The sequence below is a fragment of the Mustela nivalis genome (genome assembly GCF_964662115.1).
Source record: "Mustela nivalis genome assembly, chromosome: 5".
Classification (NCBI taxonomy): domain Eukaryota; kingdom Metazoa; phylum Chordata; class Mammalia; order Carnivora; family Mustelidae; genus Mustela; species Mustela nivalis.
The window spans coordinates 8,772,221-8,787,751 of record NC_139024.1 but is presented as its reverse complement, the minus strand read 5'-3'; the positions used below and the strand labels follow the sequence as shown (position 1 = coordinate 8,787,751).

The window sequence follows — 15,531 nt, the reverse complement described above, 5'->3', positions numbered from 1 at the left end:
CTATCTTCATACATACCATTAAAATATACCTGCCATAAGAAATAAAGAGAGCCCTAAAAAGGAGGAAAATCTAACACCTCTTACAACACAGATGAACCCTGAGGACTTTATACCAAGTGAAATAAGCCAGTCTCGAAAAGGACACATATTGTGTGATTCCACTTACATGAAGGACTTGAGTAGTCAAAATCTGAGAGACAGGAAGTCAAAGGGTGGGTGCCAGGGACTGGTGAGTTAGTGTTTAATAGGTAGAAAGTTTCAGTTTCAAAAGATCAAACAGTTGTGGAGCGGGGTGGTGGTGGTGAATGTACTTAATGCCACTAAACAGTACACTTAAAAACGGTTAAGATAGTAAATTGTGTATTATGTACATTTTAGTACAATAAAAGTAACAGTTCATTTTGAAAAATGAAAAAGAAAAAAAGTGACAGGAAACTGGTTTACTGCCTTTTTTCTCAAGGTGGGATCTTAAAAGCTGAACTCTGCTTCTTTTCCTTTAGTGAAATAAAGAAAACCAGACCTACAGTAATGTCTTCACTGGCATTCTGCAAAAGGCTGCATGGGACGGTGCCCTGAGGGAGTGGCTGCATTTACACCAGTTTTATATCACAGGTATCATAAAGCCTGGGTGCCTTGTACTAGTTTGAAAAAAGAATTTTGTGCAGGAAAAAAATGTTCTGCATCATGAGTGAATCATCTTAATTATGTAATTTAGGCAAAAACTCTATTGGCTTCTGAATCTGACAGCTTAGGAACACGGAAATGTATTTAACCTAACAGTAAAGGCTTGATTCATCAAGAACTCCTTTTAGAGAATCTACAATTTACTGGGAACAAATGCACTGACTACAGAACCGACTTGCTTGAAAAACTGGAATTCCGTATGTGTCTTTTATTGCAATTTTTACTGAATCCAGGTATTTCCTCCCTCATGATTCAGAACAATTAAAAAATGAGAAATCCCCTTCCCAACATCTCGTCCCAGCTCACCTGCGTCAAAGCAGGTGAATACGTACAACCTTCCCAGAAATACTGGTCACAAAGAACCCGCCCCGTTCCCACCACTTCAATGAAAGTGCACCCCCCAGGCCTGGCCTGCAATCGAACCCACCCCGAGAGCAACAGAAGCAGATGCAGGGGAGAGAGGTGCGGGCCTCGAGTCGGCTGCTGTCTAGGATGTGGACCGGGAGCGCACGACCCGGGAGCAGGGCCGCCTGCCTTCATCTGCAATTCAGGTCCACGACTCAACCTCTTTCAGAGATAGGAATCCTGCTGCCGCCAGCGAATTCCCGGGTTACCAGCGCACGTCCTCCCAGGCCTGGGGTGAGACGGGCTGGAGAGCAGCGGCCCGCCGGAAGGACGGAGGCTCCCAGGCCGCAGGCCCCATGAGGCCCCCGAGGAAGATCTGGGGCGCGTTTGGTTCCGAGCCGTGCAAGGACTCGGAGCTGACCGGCGTCGTCGGGAGCCACCTGACTCTCCGGGCATTTAGACAACTTTTGTTATTAAGAAACTTCCAAGTTGCGTTAGAACACACTTTTCCAGCAGATCGGACTTTTTTTTTTTTTTTTACAAAAGACCAGACACGACTGGGGCGGGGCGCGGCGGGGGCGCCACACACAGAAAGCCCCGAGAGCGCAAAGCAGCGCAGCCGTCGTCTCCCTCCAGAGTTCCACAGAAGGACCAAGCCCCGAGCCCGCGCGGGGCCGCTTCCCTCCCTCCGGCCCTCCGCCGTCGACACAAGAACCCGGTTCCCCTCAGAAGCGCCCCACGCGCCGCCCAGGTGCCGCGGCGGGAAAGGCGCGCCCGGAGCATCCCACCGGCCCCGACGCCGCCTACTTACTGGTTTCGGCATCTTCGGTTCCTGACGGGTTTTCCTTAGTTCCCTGGAAACACGAGTCTGCCGCAGCAGCTGAGACCGCTCTCCGGACCTGGAGGCAGAGGAAAGCCCTTCAGAGCGCACAGCAGCCCGCCGTCGCCCGCCGCCTCCCGCCGCCGCCGCCGCGCCCGACACTCGGCGCCCGCCCCGCGCGCCGCTGCTTAAGAACCGGCCGGGCGGGCGCCGGCGTTGAGTCACCGCCCAACCTACAATTACCGCGGGCCGGGCGGGCCCCGCGAGCAGGGGCGGGGCCCCGTGGGGGAGGGGGCGGGGCCCCGTGGGGGGAGGAGGCGGGGCCGCGCGGGGAGGGGGCGGGGTCCTGCGCTGGAGCCGTGGGCGGCGGGGAGGGGGGCGCGGGGCCCAGCGCGCGGACGCGGAAGCGGGCGGGGGGGCACGCCGAGGTACTCCTCGGACTTCCAGGAAGCCAGCCGGGAGCACCGCAGACACCAAGTTTCACTTTGTGAAGCAACCGTTTGCCCCAGGGCTGAAACCGCAACCGTCAAGCTTTTGAGAAACTTTAAAAAAAAAAAAGTCCCCGCCCTAGACGGGCCGGAGGGGCCAGAGGGCCGAGCGAGGCGGGAGGGGCGCGGGCAGCACGCGCGCCCACGGGGTCGAGCTCCGCAGGCACTTCGGGAGGGACACCCCAGGGGACAGAGTCGAAAGAGGAAGGTCTGGAGCAGCAGGGGCGGCCACACCGGTAGGTTCAGCTTCACCTGCCGCTGGTTGGGGCCGAAAAGAGAGAACCAAGGGCCACGGGCCAGACGGGGGACCCCACGGGCCCGGGCTTCGGGGACCCCGAATCTGGCCACAGCGGGGCAAGCCCGGCTTTTCCCGGGGACCACGGGCTCCGGGCTCGCGCGCAGACCCCCCACCCCCACCCCGGCCGCCAGGCCAGCCCCGCCACACCTGTAGTCGAATCCCGGCCTCTGTCCCCCCCACCTCGGGGCACGAGCCCCTCCGCCCCCCGACCCCGGCCGCGCGCCCGGCTCACCCGCGGCGCCTGCGAAGGACCGCTGCGCTCCCGGCTGTCGGTGAGTCGGTGCAGTGCGCCCGCCGCCCGCACTCCCGAGAGTCCTCCGCGGGGCGGGGTCCCGGGGCCGCGCCCCTCAGCGCCCCGCCCGCCGGACCTGCGAGGTGCTCCCGGCGCGCAAGATGGCTGCGGCCGCTGCCGGCGCCCTGAGGCGCCCCCCGCCCCGCCGCGCCACGCCCACCCCGCCGGCGCCCCCCGCCCGCCCGCCCGCCCAGCCCGACTCTAGCCTACCCCACCCGGCGGGGCGCTTGCCGGGGCCGCGGAGACTCGGGTGGCGTCTCCCGCCGCCTCCCCTTGTTGCCAAGACCTTTCTCTCTTCGCCGCCAGTCCCCTTGCCCTTGCGGAGAACTTGGCCGAATTTGGTTCCGCTGCTGATCGCAGACGTGAGGTGTGAGAGGGCTTGCTCCGCAGTGTGGACCGGGGCGGGGGCGGGGGCAGTGTAAATAGACCTGGAGAAGCCGGAGGCCACAGGGGGGTGCTGGGCCATTTGAAGGTGGGGCTGCCCCGGTGGTCAGTCCATCTTGTAGTCCTTGCGCCGCGACGAGGCCGGGTTCCCAGAACCCCGGGCCGCTGTGTTTCGGCGCACGTGGCCGGAGCCCCTGCCTTCGGATTCCGTTGAGAAGGACACAAACATAGAAGACGCTGCACGGCTGAACGCTCTACTTAAAGGACACATTGTGGTCCTCAAAGCTCAAAATATGGTAAAATCTCCAAAGGCAGAGATTCTGGGAATTATTTAAATAATTTTTGCAAATGGTTCTCAAGAGGAATTGTTAAAAGCACGTGTACATCGGGGGCCAGTAGGATCTGTTGCACAGTGATTAAGACAGCTAGCTCTAGGACAGAGGTTCTCCGAGCGTGCTTCCCAGATTAGTAGCCGTGGACCTCACCTGTGAACTTGCAGAGATGAAAATTCACAGGTGCCGACCCAGAATCAGAAACTGGGGCCAGGGCCCAGCGTGTCTCTATCTTCTTGTGCTCCAGATGGTTGTGATGCAGACTAATACTTGAGACCAGAGCATCTCCTGACGTCGCTTCCTGGGCTCACCACAAACTCTCCACTTGAGTTGAGGGAGTTACTTCACTAGTTCGTGCTTTCACGTGTGTAAAATGGCGTGATTATGGCACCTATTTCACGGGGTCCTTATGAGGATTAGAGTTGATGTAATGTAAGATGCCTAGAACAAGGCGTAAGTCTGTCCTGGTACAGAGAATAACCAGCGATTTCCAGCAGAGCAACAAATAAGACTCAGTTTCCCGTTGTGTCTAGCAGCACCTAGGTGGGCTTGTAGGGATTAAATGAGATAATGTGTACAAAGAGCATAGCACAGCATGGGCCTCCTAGTAATGCCTCACCTGTGGCAAGGACAGACCACCGATGGGGTGACCCTTGTCAGTAGGCACCTGTGTCCCTCTCTCACCTGTCGGTCCACAGCACTGCAGAGGCCCAGGTGAGGCCCAAGGCCTTTGTCCTGTGTTCTGACAAGTGTGTTCCTTCTGAGAGAGAGACACTGTGAAAAGATACTAACCTACAATGATAATGGTTCGGTTTGCATGTCACTCCTAGCACACTACCTCCTTATCACTGCATATAGCGTCATTAGCCATTTTTGGTCCCCAACTCTTCTGATAGGGTATGCCTCTAATCTAATTTTTTTTAATCCTACCCAGTTTATAGCACATTGTCTTTTAAACTAGCTGTTTAAAATAGCAGTGGCCCGAGACCTTCTGGAGCATTCCTGAATTTTACCCTTCAGGAGAAGGCTTAAAAATGAGCTGGCCTGTGGCAGTGTGGTCAAGATGAAAAGACCGCATTCTCAAAACATGTGAATCTACAGTTATCTCAAAAAGCTTAATGAAAAGTCACAAGTTTCAGGAGCAAATAGAGCGAAGTCCGAATTCTGGTTCCAATACTGACATACCCATCCTTTTGGACAAGTCTCTTAAAGGGACTGACCCCCCCCCCACCTCTTCATCTGTAGAATGGACATAATAATATATATTTCATGGTGTTCTTGTGTCACTGAGTTATATAATGGAGCATTTAATTTGGACCTATAGGCACACTTTTCTCGTGTAAGCTAAAATAGTATAGAGACAGTTTGCATTGGTGTTCCTTGTGTGTCTTACTATAAGCATTATACTTATATGCTATGCTACAGTGTTTTCTTTCCCTGTGAAAACATTCCTGCTGTATCTTATGAGTGTTTTAAGAGGATTTACCAGGGATAATTTATTTTTGCCTGACATTGGGACCTAAATCCCTCCCTTGCCCTCACCTCGCTCCCCAACACATACACACAGAAGACTGAATCCAAGGCATCTATGAGAACTGCTTAGTACAGTGGTACTGAAGCTTAAGTGTGCACGGGAATCACTCAAGGAGCCACCCCTCCACCATGCCCCTGTTCCCCAACTCCCAACCTCCCCACCTCCGCCCCAAGAACCACAGGCCAGTAAGGCTCAGGTGAACCCTGGGATCTATGGCTTTAACAAGTCCCCACGTGAGTGATACATAGCAACATTTGAGGACAGCTGACTTAGGGTGGATTGGGATCCTGATAAATACTGCTTACCTTGCCTCTCGCTTCATGCTTCTTTTGTGAAGTATTTCCACCTGTAGTTGTAAGCCATGGTTTTGTTCCCATTTGATAGTCAATGTCATGGAAGGAAGTAAGAAAACGTAGAGCCAGGAGTCTTGGCTACCATTCCCTGCTCTCATTTAACCTAGCTAGCTCCTTGAATTACTCCCTCTCTCCTTATTTCAGGGTTTCCATTTTTCAGCTGGAGGAGGGAAATCATGTGTCTCCCTGTGAATCTGGTGAAAGGCTGTTGGTAAATTGTCTGGAGTTCTCGAGGCGAGGTTATACAGACGTGAGTTAGGGCTGCTCACCGGGTGGCATTAGGGCAGCAAGGACAAGAACATCCAGGTCCCCCGAGGGCAGCCCTCCTGTGAGATCACCCCTGAGCCAGTCTCCACAGTGGTGCCAGGTTATCTCAACCAATAAAAAAAAGTTCACAAATAGTGTGCCGGTCTCTAGCTCTCTTACCTCAACAGAGCGGTCAGTCGCCAATAGGGAAATACATAGGGTACGGTCCCCTTGGACAAACAAGGATTGAGGTTGTTTTTCAAGACTTTGTAACCTTGTGTTATAATTCAGGACAGTGGGTGAAAGAGCAAAGTGTGACTAAGAATTCAGACGGCCAGACAGGTGGCCAATGCCTTGTGTCTAGAAATAATGTTGAAATGTCTTTGCAGGACAATGAGCTGGAGGTCTCTTGGTACTTACTGCGTTGATGGTACAGCTTATGTAATTTGGATCCACTAAGAATTCCAGCCACTTAGTGTTCTATTTTAGTTTCCTTGGCTTATTTAAAAATTTGCATAAATAACCTTACGTGTTTTTATGTAGAAGAGTATTAATGACCACGCAACTTTTTGACAAACTCCCTAAAGGCATGGCTTTTTTCTATCATTTTTCTTATCTCTAACCATTTTATGAAGATTAAAAAAAATTCTAGCTTAAAAGTCATATAACAATGGGGTAGTGGACAGGACCTCAAATATGTATTCTGTTACCCACATTTCACAGAGGAAACAGCCCCACAGAAATTCACTGTCTGCACTCCCGTGGGCACAAACTTCTCTTGTCAGGATGCTAGTGACTTTCATCTTGTTTAATCCAGGGGCCAAACTCTCTGCCTCGTCTTATCCCTCTCCTAAGCAGCCTTCTGCACATGGCATGCTCCCTGGAAGCATACTGTTCGGAGGGTTTGCTTTTATCTCTGTCATTGCTCCAGTGCCTTCTCCCTAACCTCCTACCAAGGGTTTAGCCTTCGCCTATGTGCAGTCACTTCCTAGGTCCTGTCATCTGATCCCAAGGTTTATATAACATTTCCAGCCCTGACCTCTCCCCTTGAGCAACAGCTTTATACTTAGTATCTCCAGTACTGGGGAGCTTTTGAAAACTGCCCTTCTCCCAGGCTTCCCCGTTCTCAGCAGACAGCACAAGCAGCCAAGCCCTGCTGCTTGGTCCCACACCTAGAAACCAGCATGAATTCCTCTACGTCCCTTGCCCCCCCACCCCCCTCCTTCAGCCTTCTTGCATCCAATCCAGCAGACCTACCAGCCCCTTCTCAGAAAGTATCAAGTCATTTCACACCCTAGTGCGTGGGTTTCCTTGGCCCTGCTAGATCCACATGCACCCCCCACCCCACCTGCTTCTCCACCTGCACCTGCTGTCAGTCTCCCTGATACTGTGCCCCCCCTGCTCCAGCTGTCCAGCGTTTCTGTTCAGTGAACACATCAACCCCATTCCCGCCTTAGGGACCTCACATGTGATGCTCCCTCTGCCTAGAATGCCCCCCCCCCCATCTCTGACAATACAGCCAAATACTGCCTTCACGGAGAGCACTTCCCAACTTTCTCACATGAAGTGCCACCTCCCAGGTCACTCCTTGCTTCTTCACCTGATTTGCTGGGGTCAGAGCTCTTCACACTCTCGGCTCTGTCTTGCTTGTCTGTGTCTTTTCTGTCTCCGCTACAAGAACCTGTTCATCGCTATGCCCTCCACTGCTCAGATAGTGCCTGGGACCTATTAGATGTTCATTGTGTATTTGTTGACTGAACAAATGAATGAACCCTGCTAGTTGGTACTGAAGCCAGTGTAGTCAGGGTAGTTTTCTTTCCAGTATAACTTTCCGCTGTGCACTGGATCACTAACCATGGAAACACCTTGCTTACCTAGATATCAGCTGCCCAAAACACCATGGAAAAACCAGATGATGGTGGGAGAAAAAATGTTTAAAAAATTCATCTATTTAGAATCTTTCTGTTTTCCCTTTTATTCCAATTTTTGTGGGGGTTCTAACAAATTTGATTAGCTCTTTTCCCAGGACATGAAGGATTAGAAGGGAGGGTGCGAGGTATAGCAGATAGTTTGACAGCAGTAAGATACAGTGCCTGACAGCAGACACAGAACTATTACACAGAACAGACAAGGACAGAAGTAGAGCCGACTAGGGTCACATAGCCCAGAGACAGACGGATCTACACTCTTCAGGTCCCGGAGGCCACAGTGTTCATAATAACAGTTTTCTCAGGAAAGGGGCTTACATCTGCTCTGTATTATCAGAAAACATGTCATTTTATAATTTGTAAAAATCAGAAAATGTTGTAATCTTCTGAAAATAATTCAATATACAACTATGTACCCACTCTCCAGATTTAACAAATAGTAATATTTTATCACATTATCTTCAGATCTTTTTTAAAAAAGCAAGCAGAAAAGCCCACCCAGCCCTCGGAGAAGGCCTTAGTCTAAGGCTCCTTTGTGTTTCCTCTATGCGTAGTTTAATGCTTTATACGAAAAAATATCCACATATCTGAAAACTGAGTAGCTCCCAAATAAATGAGTCATTGGTAATCAGGTGTTTGGTTGTAGCATATATAAACCATAAACCTTTTTATATCACCATGACATTTTTTCTCTCTCTTTTTGGTTTTTCAAAAGCTAGCTTAATAAAGTGGTTAATGAGCTGGAAATGCCCAGCATGGCAGGATGGTTTCAGCATCTGCATGGAGTGCCATCTACTCAGGCTGTGAGCTCTTTGAAGGTAAGGCTAGAAGTCTGCTGGCTTAGTACTCAAGTACCTGAAATGGAACATTGCATGTAATAGGAGCTTAGTTAATATTTATTGGGCTGAATCGAACACAGAGCCCTGTGTGTTTGTAGTGTCTATATTATCTCATCGAGCATTGAAATGTCTGGATCCTAGAGATTTGACATGGACACTGAAGATATGGCACTTAAAAAAAAAAAAAGACGCAAACATTTGCTCAAAGGCCAAATTTTTGTAGCAGGTGGTGAGTGTTACCTGACCTGGCTAGAGCTTACTGAATATCTAAAGACTGACTCCAGAATGAACTCATCTTTATAACATCTTGAGCAATGCTTTGGGATGAAACATGGACCACGGACGTCATTCGGCAAATATTTACTGAGCCCCTGCGTCTTGTCATGCCGTGGATTGCAGTGGGGAGCAAGACAGATGAAACCCCTAAAGTTCGCACTTCATAAAATTTGGCCTTTGGCTGTTTGGGGTTTACCAGACTTCCCATGAATTCCCACGAAATTGGCATTGTCCCTCGGCCAGTCCGCAATTCCAAGCCACCTCCTGGGACTAGGTCCTCAACTGACCCCCAATAATTCAATTCAGGAATGCGGGGATGGCTGGGTGTTCGAGTCCAAAGTCAGCTGTAAGATCTGGAGCTGGTCCCAGCTCTGCCGTGATTCGGGATTGCCGGCACACCGCTTCATACCGTGCTGCCGAGAACACGCTGGTGGGGCAGGCAGCTCAGTGACAAGGGGCGCAGCTAGATGGAAGGAACGGTGGTCGCTGGAGAGGCAAGACGGTCTAGAAGACCAGCCACGACCCCTCAGTCTCTACCTGTGGCTGTGGCCATGCTGGAATGTGGGCCACACGTCTCACTTTGAGGGAAAGCTTGAAATCCTGATTTGAACACGCATTTTCCCAATTCTTAAATGTTGGCAGTTAGACTTTTTTTTTCTTTTTCTTCAAAACACTCTGCAAGCCAAACAAAACATGTCTGTAGGCTGAGTGGGTACGTCTGCCGCCGTGTGCCCCACAGACCGGCTTCATCATCTGTGGCACATACGCGTTCAGCCCCTGCCAGCAAGCATGCCGCTCGGCTCCGCAGTGCTGTCACTCAGACTTGCTCCCGCCCCGCGGGCAACATGGCTGGATGTGGCAGAAGCCAGGCTGTCCCCAGTCTTTGCCACCCAATCTTTCTGTTCTGCACATACATACAGACCGCGCTCCTGGTCACGCTTTCTGTTTGGGGAGCTGTCTGTCACAGCCGACATCTCAAGGTCTTAGACTTAAGGGACGTTCAGGGAAGGGGGTCCCTCGTTTGTGCAGTCCCGCTCCCTGGCTGGCCCTGCCTGTGTTGACTGTGGCGGCGCCCACCGAGCAGTATGCCCGGCCCCTGCTCTGCCCTTTCATCCTCTACACACCCACTGAACATTAGAGGAGCTCCTGGCTTTCTGCATATTTCCTTGCCAGAACAGCATGTTTTGGGTCTAGATTGGCCATATCCCACAACCTTGTCGGCCAGCTCCCCTGATCCGCCATCACTGTCGCCGCAAAACCTGCTCTGAGAGGCGGCAGAATCAACCCAGCACCCCGTGTGAGTCTCGGGTACAGAGCTGCCGCCATTGCAAGCAGCCTTGTTCTTCGGAAGACGTCTGACCATCCTAGAACACGTTTCTCCTCCTGGACCCACCTCTCACAACGCTGGGACTTTAGGCATGCATCTCCTGAGACTTGCGTTTATTTTGAAATCGTTTTTATAAAAGAAAGCAAAGCAGCCCACCCACAATCAAAAAGCTGTGTTAAGTCTTAGAGTGGAGTTTACTGGGGTTGTCATCCTGCCTTCTGTAGACTTTAGGGTGGGTACTGTCTATCAGAGAGCAATCAAACCTGTAGTAATGCTGACAAGCTGGGTTTGGGGACTCTCCCAAAGCTCAGAATTCTGGTGTTATCTGTCCTCTGCCCTGTATCCAAAGGCCTGGCCATACATAGCCTTCTATGCCTTGCAACTGAGAACATCCTGTAGCTGAGGAAGATCTTGCTTCCACGTAGAAGATGGAATATTTCCTCCCCCCAAGGGGGCTCCACAAGGGTAATGCATCCGGCCTCTGCTGTCCCCTCCACGGGAGAAGGCCCGATGTGCGCAGACTGGTGCACTCGGAAGGAGGGCTTGTCCCTTTGTGTCTCTATCTCTTGGGACCCAACCCACCTGCAAGGAGGACAGCTCTGCCCCCTCCAGGCCACACTTGCCGTAGGAAAGGCGATCACTCCCAGCTGGGAGCCCCCTGTGGTGCAGGGCGACCCCAGCTCATCTAATTCTGTGGTTCTGTCTGAGGACTTCCGCCTGCCCTCAGATCTAGGCCGTATTCCCAGCAGCGGCTTTATCACAATAAAGCTCTCAGGTGTTTCTCCGTTTTTTCCACACCAGGTTGGGAAAGGGGAATTATATATTAGGCACCTTCAAACTGTAACAGGGACATCCAGTCTCCCCACCAGGCTGCTCCATGCAAGCTGAAAATCATGGTCATCCCTCAAGTGCCATTTCGGGACCCTGAACTTCCTGCTTGGACTCCCGCTGCACCTCCGGTGAGACAATGAAACCTCTTTTCTTTAACAATTTCAAGACGCTCAGCCAGTAAGGCTCCTTATCTGTTTCTGATTGTCTCTGTCTCTGCAATATCAGAGAGTCACACTGTCTACCGATCAAACCAGCGAGGTGCCCCTCCACTTGGGTATTTAACCGAATTTTTGTCTCTTACTGTCATGCTCATTCTTTGATCATTAAGTGTGAAGGGTTCTTTATAAATGTAATATATTTGCCGTGGAATTCGGAGGAGCATTTAATCTCTACTCACAATTATTGCGAACCTTTGTAGCACAGACCTATGAAAAGGGAAAGCAGCACACTGTGTCATCTGAGAAGGGTCTCTTTGCTGCTAAAATGTGGCAGGCTCGGTGCCCTTCCACGCCTCCTCCCAGCACACCTCCCCTAACCCTCTGTCCCACATCTCCCACTACCCTCAAGACACCTGTTCCCTCCTGGCTTCTCTCTCTTCTCCATCCGGAATGCCCATCTTCAGCCACTCTATCTTTCCCGTCTTAAAAACACTACTCAGGAATCCAATTTCCCCTAAGTAACGGTTTGGACTCCATTCTAAGTACTGTGCCAACTCTCAAAGCATTTAAGACTAGACTTACTTGGTCCAAAATCTTATGTTTATGGTTAGTTACGTCAAAAAGTATTTTTCATTAGTCTAAGCATTTTAATTTAAGGCAGAAACTTGGTTATGGCTCCTTGAAGACATTTGTCCTTGCTTCCTGCTGTCCAGTTCAGTGTCTGACGCTGGGCAGAACTCAATCAACATTTTCATCATAACAGTGTGATTGAATGAACCAGGATGTTTTCTTTCCAACTCCCCCTCAGCACTAAGAGTTCTTAGCAAACAGTAGCAATTATGGGGGAGCAGAGGGTGACTCACTGAACATTTATCCTTGGAGACCTTTTGCAGAAGATTCTACCTATTGGAACTGAATGGAGCTCTTTATAACTACCCCTTTTTATTCCTATTTTCTGTTTCCTTCTCATCCTAATGTGTTTAATGCATATCTTTGTTTATTTGTATTCTCTGCAAAATGCATATTGTTTTGTGTACACATACTCTTAATTTATATAACTTATGTAAGATTGGGGGGCCTGGCCGGATCAGTTGGTGGAGTGTTCAGCTCTTGATCTCAGGGTTGTAAGTTTGAGCCCCATGTTGGGTGTACAGATGATTTAAAAATAAAATCTTTTAAAAAATGGTATAAGGGGCGCCTGGGTGGCTTAGTTGGGTAAGCGTTTGCCTTCAGCTTAAGTCATGGCCCCAGGGTCCTGGGATCGAGCCCCTGCTTCTCCCTCTGCCCCATCCCTGCCCATTCTCCCTCTCGATCTCTCTTTCTCAAAAAAAATAAAATCTTTTAAAAATGATATAAGATTATATATCTCCTTTTAATGTATTTTCTTTATGATTATTATCCACCTGTGCTGCTGTAGGTTTCCTCACTCATCATCCTTCTGGTGAGTCTGCATCAGGTGTCACCTGCCCTCTCTCCCAGGTCCGACATTCAGGCTACCCCCACAAACGCCACTAATGTTGCACACAGATTTCTAAGGACCTGAGCATTTCACTGATATGTATAATCATCAGTGAAATCGTTGGGGCCTGGGAAGGTGGTCACATCACTTATTATTTGAACAAGGAGAAGTGAGAGAATGAAAGGCTGCACTATTAATAATTACATCAGGACAAGAGGCATAGACCAAGATGGTCCCAGACACACCAAGATGAGTGGTCACACTAGTCAAAAGTCTAAGTGTGCAGGGGTGCCTCGCTGGAGCAGTCGGTTCAGCATCTGACTTTTGATTTTGGCTCAGGTCGTGATCTCAGGGTCGTGAGATCGAGTCCCGTGTGGGGGCTCTGTGCTCAGTGCGGAGTCTGCTTGGGATACTCTCTCTCCCTCTCCCTCTGCCCCTCCCACTTGAGCTCTCTCTCTCTCAAACAAATAAATAAATCTTTGGAAAAATGGTCTAAGTGTGTACCAATTGACTAAGGGAGTGTTAGAATGACTCTCACACCGGTACCCCTCCGCGACAGGGCACGGGGATCCCACAGCTTCACATCCAACTACCCTTACTTACGTCATGGTGCCATGACGACACCTACAAAATAACCTCATTATTGCTTTAATCTGCGTTCCTCTGATCACTAACACATTTGAGTAGTTCTTCTGTGCTGCTGGCCTTTTGGATTTCCTACTTCAGAAATCTTCCTTTCTCTTGCCTGCTTTTGTTGGGGTTTCCTTGTTGTTTGCCAGAGTTTCCCACATTTTTCTACAAATCCCCTGCCAGTCATTGCGAATACATTCACCATCAGCTGCATTAATCTTGCATGTGGTGTTCTTTCTAATTGAATCCATCAATGATTTGCCTGATAGTTTTATGTCCTTAATATTCACTGTTTGAAGTATTCAATATTCGAAGTATTTTCTTTCCCTAGTTCAGAAAAACATTCCTTTCATTTTCCCCCATTAAATTTTTTAGTTTTACCCCATGTAGGTCTTTATTTCCCCAGAAATGTAATTCACCCTTATGTGCAATTAAGTGTGGGTGCAATTTTACTTTTTTTTCCATACGGTGAGACACTTTCCCCAGCTCCTTCACTTTAACATCCATCCTTTCCCCATCGTTTGGTGACGTCACCTCTATCAGGCATGAAGTTGCCGTGTGCACCTGGGTCTGACTGCCAGGTGGTCTGTGTGTGTTGACATCTTACTGCCTGTGGCTCCGCAGTCAGCGGAACCTAATATCCGGCAGGGCCAATTTCTCTTCGGTATTCCTTTTTGTTCAGCATGGAACTTTACGAGATCTCATTATATAAACAAGTGGATCTCAGAAAGATCTCTGCTGGGACATGTCCAGAGCAGGCTTTGTGGCTCCACTTGATTTTTTTTTTTTTAAGATGTACTTATTTATTTGAGAGAGGGAGAGAGCATGCGTGCGTGAACAAGGAGAGGGAGAATCTTTTTTTTTTTTAAGATTTTATTTATTTATTTGACAGAGAGAGAGATCACAAGTAGGCAGAAAGGCAGGCAGAGAGAGAGGGGGAAGCAGGCTCCCCGCCACGCAGAGAGCCCTATGTGGGGCTCGATCCCAGGACCCTGAGATCATGACCCAAGCCAAAAGCAGAGGCTTAACCCACTGAGCCACCCAGGCGCCCCGAGAAGGAGAATCTTAAGTCAACTCCACACTGAGCACTGCCTGCCGTGGGGCTCTATCTCACGACCCTGAGATCATGACCTGAGCCAAAATCAAGAGTCACATGCTTAACTGACTGAACCACCCAGGTGCCCCAGATAATTTTATAAAATTTTGTTTTATTTTTTAAGTTATCTCTACATCCGAAGTGGGGCTTGAACTCATAACCCCGAGATCAAGAGTCACACTCTCTACCGACTGAGCCAGCGAGGTCCCCCTCCACTTGGATATTTAACCGAATTTTTGTCTCTTATTGTCATGCTCATTGTTTGATCATTAAATGTGAAGGGTTCTTTATAAATGCAATATATTTGTCGTGGAATTTGGAGGAGCATTTAATCTCTACTCACTTACAATTTTTGCAAACCTTTGTAGCACAGAACTATGAAAAGGGAAAGCAGCACACTGTGTCATCTGAGAAGGGTCCCTTTGCTGCTAAAATCTGGCAGGCTCAGTGCTTGGCTTGCCTGCTGTGTGGGTAGCTGGGAGAGCAGCCTGGCCTCCTCCACATCCAGGTACTCGGGGAGTCAGTGGTACAAGAAACCTTGCTTCTGCTCCAAGGCTCTGACAGGCAGGTCGCAGGTCCGATTACCCCCCAAGGTGCTCAGTGCCCGCTTGGCAGTCAGATTGGTTGTAAATATCTACATCACCTGCAGCTGCTTCGCTCCCTCCCATCCACACCCTCCGGACTCTGCTAGATGATTCCACTCATACCCGCCCCTTCTTTTCCCAGCCTGACTCCCACTGCTATTTCCGCAGTCTGGTTTCCAGCCCATTTCTCCCCCAGCGAGAGTTCCTTGGCCCACAGTAGCCCTCTGCCAGTCTCCAGGCTGTGTATGGACCCAGCACCCCAGGTCTGGGTGCTGCGACACGCATCAGGGCAGTCCAGCTGGCTTTGGGCTTCCACTTCTCATTTCCATGTCGCACCCAGATCTGGTTATGCATGTCACTGGTCTGTATTTTCCCAGCCATGTCCGTAAGTGCCAGTCCTCTGCAAGGCACTAGTTTTATTTTCTGAGTCTGCGTGCCTGCCAGGTAACCCCCTTCTCCAGGTATCCCAGACCCTTGAGAACCTGGGTGATGCCTCATTCTTTGATTCTTCCTCCAAGTAATTAGTCTGGGGTGAGGATCTACTACTCACTGACCATTTCCCCACGTGCCGACCACCAGGAACTTTAACAGTCCTGGGCCCCACATTGACTCTCCCCAGTCGCTCTG

The 15,531-nt window shown here is 50.1% G+C and overlaps 1 protein-coding gene and 1 long non-coding RNA gene across 6 annotated transcripts in view; one reads left to right on the top strand and one right to left on the bottom strand.

Annotated features, from left to right (window-relative positions):
- EZR (ezrin) overlaps positions 1-2,948 on the bottom strand; it is a 49,909-nt gene extending 46,961 nt beyond the window's left edge. The window contains exons 1-2 of the mRNA XM_082729542.1: positions 2,868-2,948; positions 1,841-1,928 (exon numbers count right to left, since the gene is read on the bottom strand). Coding sequence (XP_082585668.1) covers positions 1,841-1,852 — 12 coding nt within the window. The 5' untranslated portion in view covers positions 1,853-1,928; positions 2,868-2,948. The remainder of the gene's footprint in view (positions 1-1,840; positions 1,929-2,867) is intronic.
- On the top strand, positions 1,922-14,619 carry LOC309864218. 5 transcript variants are annotated; one of them, XR_014311394.1, is made up of 3 exons: positions 1,922-2,573; positions 8,420-8,522; positions 8,770-14,619. It is a non-coding gene; the product is annotated as an uncharacterized lncRNA (long non-coding RNA). The 5 variants fall into 5 exon arrangements; XR_014311395.1 differs by having other exon boundaries at positions 8,767-14,619; XR_014311396.1 differs by having other exon boundaries at positions 8,420-14,619.
- Positions 14,620-15,531: the final 912 nt, after the last annotated feature.